General features: G+C 36.6%; 2 protein-coding genes across 4 annotated transcripts; one reads left to right on the top strand and one right to left on the bottom strand.

Annotated features, from left to right (window-relative positions):
• Window positions 1-1457: 1457 nt before the first annotated feature.
• On the bottom strand, window positions 1458-2439 carry LOC108556035 (uncharacterized). The gene is made up of 3 exons (XM_017911949.1): window positions 1905-2439; window positions 1727-1834; window positions 1458-1647 (listed from the first exon to the last, which is right to left on the bottom strand). The coding sequence occupies exons 1-3, from the start codon at window positions 2255-2257 to the stop codon at window positions 1473-1475; spliced, it is 636 nt and encodes a 211-aa protein (XP_017767438.1). The 5' UTR covers window positions 2258-2439; the 3' UTR covers window positions 1458-1472.
• Window positions 2440-2670: 231 nt separating this feature from the next.
• On the top strand, window positions 2671-6159 carry LOC108555986 (protein FAM76A). 3 transcript variants are annotated; one of them, XM_017911887.1, is made up of 8 exons: window positions 2671-2778; window positions 2856-3058; window positions 3552-3616; window positions 3703-3916; window positions 3988-4124; window positions 4288-4531; window positions 4605-4842; window positions 5599-6159. In XM_017911887.1, the coding sequence occupies exons 2-7, from the start codon at window positions 2963-2965 to the stop codon at window positions 4836-4838; spliced, it is 990 nt and encodes a 329-aa protein (XP_017767376.1). In that variant the 5' UTR covers window positions 2671-2778; window positions 2856-2962; the 3' UTR covers window positions 4839-4842; window positions 5599-6159. The 3 variants fall into 3 exon arrangements, with proteins under 3 accessions (XP_017767376.1, XP_017767375.1, XP_017767378.1); XM_017911886.1 differs by having other exon boundaries at window positions 2671-3058; XM_017911889.1 differs by having other exon boundaries at window positions 2671-3058; window positions 5724-6159.
• Window positions 6160-9296: the final 3137 nt, after the last annotated feature.

The raw sequence follows: 9296 nt of genomic DNA on the forward strand, positions 1-9296 counted from the left end.
TTGCACACGAGAGCGACAACGTCAAACATATCGAAGTCGAAATTCGATGAGGCAGGGACGAATCGCAATTCATACTGTTTTATAACGATCTATTTGCTTGTTAGAACCGCACGGTGAACTTTTTTCTTAGGTTAGTTCTGACGTACATCCAATTCGCAGAATTTGCCGGCGTTATTACGCCCATTCGCATTTTCGGTCGGCGTCACTACACACGCGTGACATCGATCGGAAAACGCCTCCAAGTGCAAAATCATTGCACGCGGCGCATTAAATAATTGGTTTAAAAAGCAACGCGAGTTATGCAATGACGTTGGAACGATTAGACTGGCAAATCGCTTATTGGTTACTTCATGCCGAGCTCTCCAGGATGTTTGATTGTGTGCGAAACACTACGAACTACACTTATACAAATCTAAACAAAACTGTCGATCAAGGTTATCCCGCTACCTAGTGGTCAGCCAATAAACTTCGCAAGCCGTTTTAACCGCTTCGATTAAATTTATTAAAAGCACACGTTTTTTTTTATTGCAAATCAATACTCCTTAAGGGAGACACGAAGCTTGGAGTAAAGCTTGTATGGTACCAATTAGAGTGAGGGTTATTGTATTATGCGGGAAATTTGCTAAAGTGAAGAAGAAAAGATAATAGGCGACGAAAAAGAAAAAGATAGATGTATTTTTTATATTAACAAACTTACCTAATATCAAATTTTAAATATCGGAGAAGAAATGTTTATCTTTCTTTCTTTTTATTAATTACTAGATCACTTTTTTATTCAGTAGAAATATAATAATTTAATTTCGATAATTTCGATGTTTCTTTAAATATAAACTGAATAGTTTCGCTTTTACACAAAAGTTATTCCACGCGAATGTTCTTCATTCTGTATTACTTGCTACAATTATTTGTGATAAACTGTTACTAGCGATGCGGATTATCCTATAAATATGCGACACAGATTTTACCTTGATCGTTGATTCATTCGATAGTTTTTCCGACTACGTATATCATTAATACATATTTGCTGACTACATGCTATAATGTGGAATTTGCACTTATCTACAATAGATATTAGATAATATCTTTATATAGACCTATGGTTATATAGTATGGTTATTTATACTAATATATTATTTCTCATACTTATTTAATATTAATATCTTTTTTAATCTATCTTCTATTAATTTTGACAATTTTTTTCGATTATGCAATTTTATTAATAATATTTATCAATAATTGATAATGAACAATTAATTCGATTACAAGAAACGATAATTTGTAATTAAAACTTTTAAAATACAAATTAAAGATATATTGGTAAAAAATTATATTTTTATTTTTTTCCTCTTGAGTAAATAATAGATTAAATATATTTAAAAGGTACAAAGTAATTTTAATAGAATAATGAAATTTACATTTTCCGTTCAAGTACAATATAATCTAAAACTACTCCTTTCCTCAGTAATTTTTTGTTATATTTCTGTGTCGCCATCATAAATTTTTAGAGGTTGTGACTTGTGTCTTCTACGTCTAGTTCTAGTATCGGGATTTATTCTTAACGTTCTTCCATCAAGAACTGGCCTTGCCTTTGCATTTAATAAATATTCCGCTGCTGCCAGGCCACTTTCCATTCTAACTATTGCAGCTCTATAATAAGAAATTATAAGATTTATTTGTGGTACATGCGATAATATCGATATACCGAAGTAAATAATATAATTAATACCTAGAAGTCTGTGAGTACGGTTTCAACATTTTGACAGATAGGCAACCTGGAATAGTTGCTTTTAAATCTTGAAGTTTTGTTCCACATTTGATGTTTGAGATAAAAAGGCTATTGAAGGTTATAATATATTTTATTATTTGTATTTCACAGTTACGATAAAAAAATGAATTGTTCTTACTTCTTGGTGACTTTTACATCTGCTTTTACTTTGGGTATAACAATTTTTTTCCGTACTATCGTCCTTTTTTTTTCAATTTTTGTTACTGTAGGTGCAACTACCACACGTTTCCCATTTATCTTTGTATTTTTTACGGCGTTTAAATTTCGGTTTTTTTCCTTTTCATCGGAAAATATGACATAACAGTACCGGCTAGATTGTCGTAGACGATTTACTTTGAAATTACCAGTGAATAATTTTGCCACATCTTCGTCACTTCGTATCGTGTGTGGCAGACGAACGTATAGAGCTCTTTCTTTTTGTTCGCGTCGGCGTTTTATTCTTTTCGCGACTTTCATTGTTCTGGCTCCCATTCAATTTTTAATAGTAGAGATTTACACATCAATTTGCAAAAGAATGAATTATATTTACAACAACACTAGCCACACGTTATTCAATTGTTAGGTTATATTTATATTTAGGTTGTGCTTGCAAAGGTATGTAAACACAAGATACGTGTACTCTCGCACGTGCGTGAACTGTATTGTGCGCTTGTTAGAATGACGAAACAAGGTGTACTGATTCGCTAGTTCCAATAAGGAGAGGTCAAAGAGGACAAATTCTACAGGGACTGTTCGTAATATCGCGTTAAAGTAACTTAACCAATTATCATTCGGATCCTTTGGTTAGAAAAGTAATGATTGGTTTGTAGCATGTTCTGCTGGATGTACATGAGAAAGATGAAAGCGACATCTAGTCACTATTGTGAACTAGTAAAAACGTAAGAAGTCACAGATGGCCGTCTCAAATCAACAACCGGTGCAGTGAACGAGTAAAGTGACGCGGTTATGAACGCAAAACAATCGCGTCAGACGCGTAAAACGTCGTGAAACATGTAAGGAGTTGTTATCGTAAGTGCCATCGCGTTGAATTTTACGTTTCTTTTTGTTTTGCAATACCATCGGTCAACAGTGAAAGCAAAACTTGGCTTGATCTGCCGTTGCTTTTACGAATTGGTTTTATCGTCGGTGACGTACGGTTTTGGAGTACCGAGGCCAAACACGAATCGCTGTTCGAGGATGAGCGCGAACAATGTGCAAGCACTTTTCGCCTGTTCAAGATGCTTTTCAAGGCATCCATTCGAGGAACTTTCCCCGGGGCAACAATTGTGCAAGGTATTCCTTTGGTTTTTTTTTATATTTTCCCCCGAATTTCATTTCGTTACTACCGATTTTTATGGAGCGTCATTTTTCGTGTTTGCGAGATACGATGCTAATAATAGAACTTTTAATTCAAATGCACGTTCTGCGTCTAATTGATGCTATTTTGTAATGAACAAATCTGAAAATACGAGTTGAATAAAGATTCAGTTTTATGTGCAGACCCGTTTTTTACGCTCAAATTTAAGGACGATCGTGCATATGCTCCGAAGAGTAAGATAATTACTGTTTTAATCGATCGTTTTTGTTTGAAAATTGCCTCTGTTTGACGAGGCGTTACGATTTTAATTTTAATAAATATTTTTTTCTTACAGTATTGTGTGTTTTGTGCAAAAGCTTGAATAATGTGTGAACATTAAAACTGGCTAAATGTAAATACATACACTATAGATTTTTATACTTATGTTTTCTTTTAATAAATTTTTACTATATTATGTTGCTTATTTAGGAATGCAGAGGTGCATTTCCTGTGGTGAAATGTACATATTGTAGGTCAGAATTTCAACAAACGATGTAAGCACTACATATTGTTGTCTTATAGTACGATCAATGCCTTTAACACTTCCTCGAACAACTTTGTTTTTTTGTTTTCTTTACAGAAAGGGTAATACAAGCACTATATGTAAGAAATGTGAGCAAAATGTAAAATCTTATGGTAAACCATCGGCCTGTGAATATTGCAATACCATAGCTGCATTTATTGGTAGTAAATGTCAAAGATGTACAAATTCTGAAAAACGTTACGGGCCACCAGTCACTTGCGAACAATGCAAACAGAAGTGTGCCTTTGACAGACAAGACGAAGATAAGAAGGTAATTGATTTGGATACTGCAAGGATCTGTTTATAACTTGCAGCATGTAATCCTTAATATATTGACTAAAGGTTGATGGAAAATTATTATGTTGGCTGTGTACATTGTCATACAAACGAGCATTGGCTAAAACAAAACAATCCGATGCTGAAAGGAGGGCACATTTGAAACTAGCACAACAACGAGCAGCAAAGCACAAAGAACAAAAGTAATTATCCAAATACGTAATGTCACAAGGTAACTTTGTGCTTAGAAGTTTTAATTGTGTTCATCACAAGTTCAGTATCTTTTCAGTTGTAACATAACCTGGTAATGTTTGACGTACAGGTATTTCATCCGAGTTCCTAGTTAGTTTGTTTATTTTGCTCCAGATTAAAAAGTCACAATAAGAGACCACACAGAGTAGATGTAACGAAGTTACCGCCACAGTCCGAAGGTGGAGACACGAACGGTCCGACACCAGTGAAAGCAGCGCGAATGGTTGGCGTTCACGATCCCCATGATCCTAATAGCTCGGATCACGTTGTCGCAGTCACACAACTTAAAGAAAAGATAGCCCACCTTCAAAAACAAATTTCTATTAAGGATGGGCAGTTACTCGCTAAAGATAGACAAGTGAGCATATTGCGAAAGAAATGTCCGAAACGAATTCAAGCAGTACTAATTCAGTTGTTATTTTTGTTCACAGATTACGGAATTGAAGGCAAAAAACTTCACGTCGGAAACGGAGCTGCGTAACAAGATGAAAGCGACAGAGAAAGAGTACGAAACCAAAATATCCACGATGCAACACAAGATCTCCAGTTTGCTAAAAGAAGTTGCTTCCCTATCAAAGAGTTCTAAGCGGGGCGACAGAGTAGCTGCCACGAAAACAGAAGCTGGGACCAACAGTGGAAGTGGAACAGACAGTCCTGTACCTTGATAAGGTAGGACAATTCACATCCTCATTATTCTTTGTCAATTAATGTTCAAACGATCATATTCTATATTTACATTCTAATTCGTCAACGCAACATATTTATAATAGTAAAATGTTGTAATTTAGTATATTTAGCGTTTGAAACGATACTTTATTGTTTGTGATTTAACGTTAACGGCATCTTAATATTTTACTTCTGATAAGTGCCAAACGTTATCTGGATTCCATTTCGTGCGCTTTTAGTTGTGATCTATCATTTCCAAATATCGTGGATAAGAATGTATTACTTTTGCTACCTCGCTTCTGTATTTTCGTACGACGTTGTAGTTTTTTTTCTTTTTTCTTTCTTTTTCGAGTGATTTTACGACACAAGGCTCATACTTTTCTTTTTATTTTTCACCCCCCCACCCAAATATCTCAATGACATCTTTGTTTTGCGATCAAAATCACGCGGTTAGACGAAATTGCTTTAGTATCCTAATTATCATAGTTTGTTGTTATCAGTCTTCTTTATCGTTCATTTTTTCTTCCTTAGCGTTATCGTTGCTTAGAAACGTTTTGAGTATGAAACTTGTAGCATCACAGAAAAATTTGCGAATGTGCTCCTCGCGGTTATGCAAGGTAGCACGAATTAAGTTTATCTTCCAACGCGTGTCCTAGACAGTGTCTTTTATAGACAAAAGAGAAAAAAAAAAAAAAAAAGAAAAAGAAAAAAACGTGTAATTTTTGTACGAGATGAAAGACATCTTAAAATTGTTTTCAGGGACTTGGTTAGCCGTGACAACATACTCAAATGTCCATACCCGCATAAATCATGTGGTACATTACATATAGCTAATTGTTTCCATTAACAAGGCAAAATCTGTATTATTTTTCTAATTAATATAGGAATATATATTATCTCCGACGTGTACACGGAAAGTCTTACACGTTCTTCTAATGGGGGATGATGATGGTGATGCAAGTGCAAAAAAAAAAAAAAGAAAAAGAAAAAATGTTATTCGTAAGTTAGGTAGCTTTCCCCGTCCCCTCTTGTTCCGTTTCACGATCATCCCGCGGACGCGAATTACTGCGACCCGATGCCGTGATAAATTTGTTTATATGTGACGAAGAAGCCGCACTTATTCGAATTGTACAATAACGAATCGGAGGGGCATTCGGTCCGATAGAAGTGATTTTTAAACTTTACGATCAAAGTTGATACTTGCGAGAAATGAACAGAGTTATATGCAGACACATACACACATACACACACTATAATTGAGCAATAGTGCTGCTGTAACATTTTCCTATCTATAACGATGAAGATGTAACGACGATGAACCAGGATATGGTGATTGTAGATCAATTTACAATAAAAGGTTAAAAACGATATACCTCGCCTTCTAAGTTGAAACATATCCTTGGACTTCCTTCCCGTTAGAAGGATCCGTCTTTCTACTCCATCGTCGTTTCACGCGATAACTTAGATCGATGACAAACGATGAACGACTTTTAATTTTAAGGAGGGGTAACATGAATGATTGGAATTAGAGCTTACGTTTAAAGAGAGAGGTGTGAATGATAGGTAGTGATATGTGCATATAAATATCCAACAGCCATATATTTATTCTTTATTTTAAGAAACAAATGCTAATTGAGCATTACCTATTCAATAATTGTAATGATAATAAATGCGTAACAATTTACTATATACGAAGTGTAAGGATAATTAACATTTAATTTATAGTCGTTTAAATACGTACGAGTGTGTACACGTGTGTACAGTACAGTTGGAGTTATCGTTTAATTATTACGAGATGTTAAGAACTAAATATTGCTTGTCTGTTGTCGAGGCGGTTAGTCGCTTGATTCCTCCGTTTATCTACTTTCAGCGTATTTACACGATCTTCTTTAATTTTCCATTTTCTACACCGTCTTCTCGTTTTCTGTATTTGTTTCTTTTTTTCTTTTTTTTTTTTTTCCGTAACTTAAATCTTACACGCTAGGTTCATTTCTCTTCCACTTTCGCTCTTCCATTCTCTCTCATTCTTTCGTTCTCCCGTTCGTTCGTTCGTTCGTCTTCTTTCACTCTGTCTCTCTCTCTCTCTCTCTCTCTCTCTCTTTCTCTCATCTCTTTCATCTCGTTATCTCGTTATTTATAATAGTGCGTTTAATGCAGGCAAGGTAGGAAATCGAGGCAATATACGGAATGACAATCGACAAAACGTCACTGGAAACCATTTCCCGAACTTCGATATTGTACTTTGAGCATGTAAAAAAATATACGTGACATTGATTGATTCGACAATCAACACTTTTGCGATCGCTGGAGTAGAATCGTGTGTCGGATGCCCTTTCAGGATCCATTAGATCTCGTATAATCGTAGCCAGTATGATCACTGCGCATCCCTCTCTCTCTCTCTCTCTCTTTCTCTACCTGTCGTCCTAGCAATCCAGAATTTTCGATAAACCTTACTCAACGGACAGTGGGACGGTCGCAAAAGTATTAAAAATTAATGTTCGGAATGTATATATCTGCTACGTTTGATGAGTATAAAACGAATCTTGCGTATGCCGTGTCGAACGAATGTAGAGTGTCCTATTCACGCAGGTCATCGTTTCCAATGTCGTTTTCGCGGCATAGAATACATGCAGGCCTAAATTCACTACCGAAAAGTCAACATCGTAGACTCGATCAGTCCGTGTCTCTCCTACGATATTGACGCGATCACGGTAGTCCTCAGCGTCCTGCGCGTGTCTCGATTCACCGATAGATCGCTAGTATAGCGTACACATGGTATGAGAAAATTTTCATTCGGCCTAGGCATTCGGTAGAATGCCCGAGTCTTCCACGTTGCCTGGTTTAACCTGTTTGCAAAAATCAGCGTAAAGGCCTTGCGAATCGTACCGTTTCTCTTTCCAATTTTGTTTCCCCGCCCTTTCCCCTTACGTATCTTCTTCTCCTTCTTCTTCTTCTTCTAACACTCCCCACCCCCCCGCCCCCCTCTAATTTCTCTTCCTCTTTTTCGAATACGCGCGTAACAAACGGAGATTCGCCGAAATAAAGTTAACTTTAAAGCTGCCTTAAACGTATGACGCGTCGAAGTATCGTTTCCCGATAGAGATTCTATGTTCAAAAGGACCCTTGAACACGAAAGGGGACAGCGAAACGGAAGAAACGAACTAAATGATCAGTTCCAAAAATCTTACGACGAGCACCATGATATTTGCAGGAACCATAGAACTTGTCACGTTCCAAGCTAAAACGGATAGATGATGGGGGGATAGATTGCAATTAGCGGACGCGGAACCTTTGGATTTCTGTAGGTTAATCGCTCACGCGTGGTCGCGTGACGATTTCTCGTTCTTTTTCTCTTTTTCTCTCTTTTTTTCCTATTTTTTTTTTCTCCTTTGTTTTCTTCTTTTTCCCTTTTTTCTCGAAAAACTGAGGCATTAAGAAAGGAAGTTCGGAATACTAATTGTCCTCGAACGCGCGGTCTGTGCTTCTTGCCATTTCGTTCCATTGTTTTTCTTCCTGTTTAACCAGATCTTTCACCCTTTTGGAGGTCGTATCGCGATGCACGAAGCTTCTTTAGAATGTTTTTTGTTGACGATATCGATAACCGTGCGTATATCAGTCTGCGATACATCGTAATGTGCTATCGTTATCGATCAGACGATTCCAGCGTCGCCTCGTTACCGTCCGCGTGCCCCCTAAAACTCGGGGGGCGCGCGTGGCACCCGTGGGGACGCGCGAATCGTCAACCGATCGCGACTTTTATCGTTTTCGTATCTAATGGTAGGCTGCGCTTTCTCACTGATTTCGACTGTCGACGATTCGGCACTTAAAAATTAGTGGAAGTACGAGTCACGAAAATTTTCACCGAAACCGAATGGAAGATACGCGAAATAGAAAGAAATGGAAAAGGAGAACGCAACGGGTGCCGTTTTTTTTTTTTTTTTTTTTTTTTGGCCATTGTCACCGGGGGATCTGATTAGTACGTACGAATCTTTTCGGGATAAATTTCTTCTGGTCGATCGCGCGTGAACGATCGACTGGTGATCAGTATTATTATCATTAATACGATTATTATGATTATTATTATTATTATTTGCTTTCCTGTTCTCGATAAGAAGAAAAGAGAAAAAAAAAAAAAAAAAAAAAAAAAAAAAAATACGACTTATCGTACCTTTGCCAATTATTACGTTAGCGTTCTAAAAACGATCTTACAAATTTCATTTCGTAATCCGAGTAACTTTACGTACATCTAGAAAGATACAATTCTTTACGTGCTAAACGTTTACGTTAAATCGAAGCGCGAACCGAAAGTTTGGAGGAAAAGGCTCAGGCGGATCTCGTGATTATACGCGAAATGTTACCCACATAGGGCGCGACCGTGAGTTTGTTTCCCCTTTTTTCATCCTTTTTTCCCATTTTTTTTTTCTTTTTTTTTCCTTTTTTTTTAATTTTTTTTTATT

Source organism: Eufriesea mexicana, unplaced genomic scaffold, assembly GCF_001483705.2.
Source record: "Eufriesea mexicana isolate 0111107269 unplaced genomic scaffold, ASM148370v2 scaffold294, whole genome shotgun sequence".
Lineage (NCBI taxonomy): Eukaryota > Metazoa > Arthropoda > Insecta > Hymenoptera > Apidae > Eufriesea > Eufriesea mexicana.

Coding starts and splice junctions, on each gene's coding strand:
- LOC108556035 (XM_017911949.1), bottom strand. CDS start 2,257: ATGGGAGCCAGAACAATGAAAGTCGCGAAAAGAATAAAACGCCGACGC. Junction 1,835..1,904: donor GATGTAAAAGTCACCAAGAA/GTAAGAACAATT, acceptor AACCTTCAATAG/CCTTTTTATCTCAAACATCA. Junction 1,648..1,726: donor CCGTACTCACAGACTTCTAG/GTATTAATTATA, acceptor TTCTTATTATAG/AGCTGCAATAGTTAGAATGG.
- LOC108555986 (XM_017911886.1), top strand. CDS start 2,963: ATGAGCGCGAACAATGTGCAAGCACTTTTCGCCTGTTCAAGATGCTTT. Junction 3,917..3,987: donor GACAAGACGAAGATAAGAAG/GTAATTGATTTG, acceptor TATTGACTAAAG/GTTGATGGAAAATTATTATG. Junction 4,125..4,287: donor GCAAAGCACAAAGAACAAAA/GTAATTATCCAA, acceptor ATTTTGCTCCAG/ATTAAAAAGTCACAATAAGA.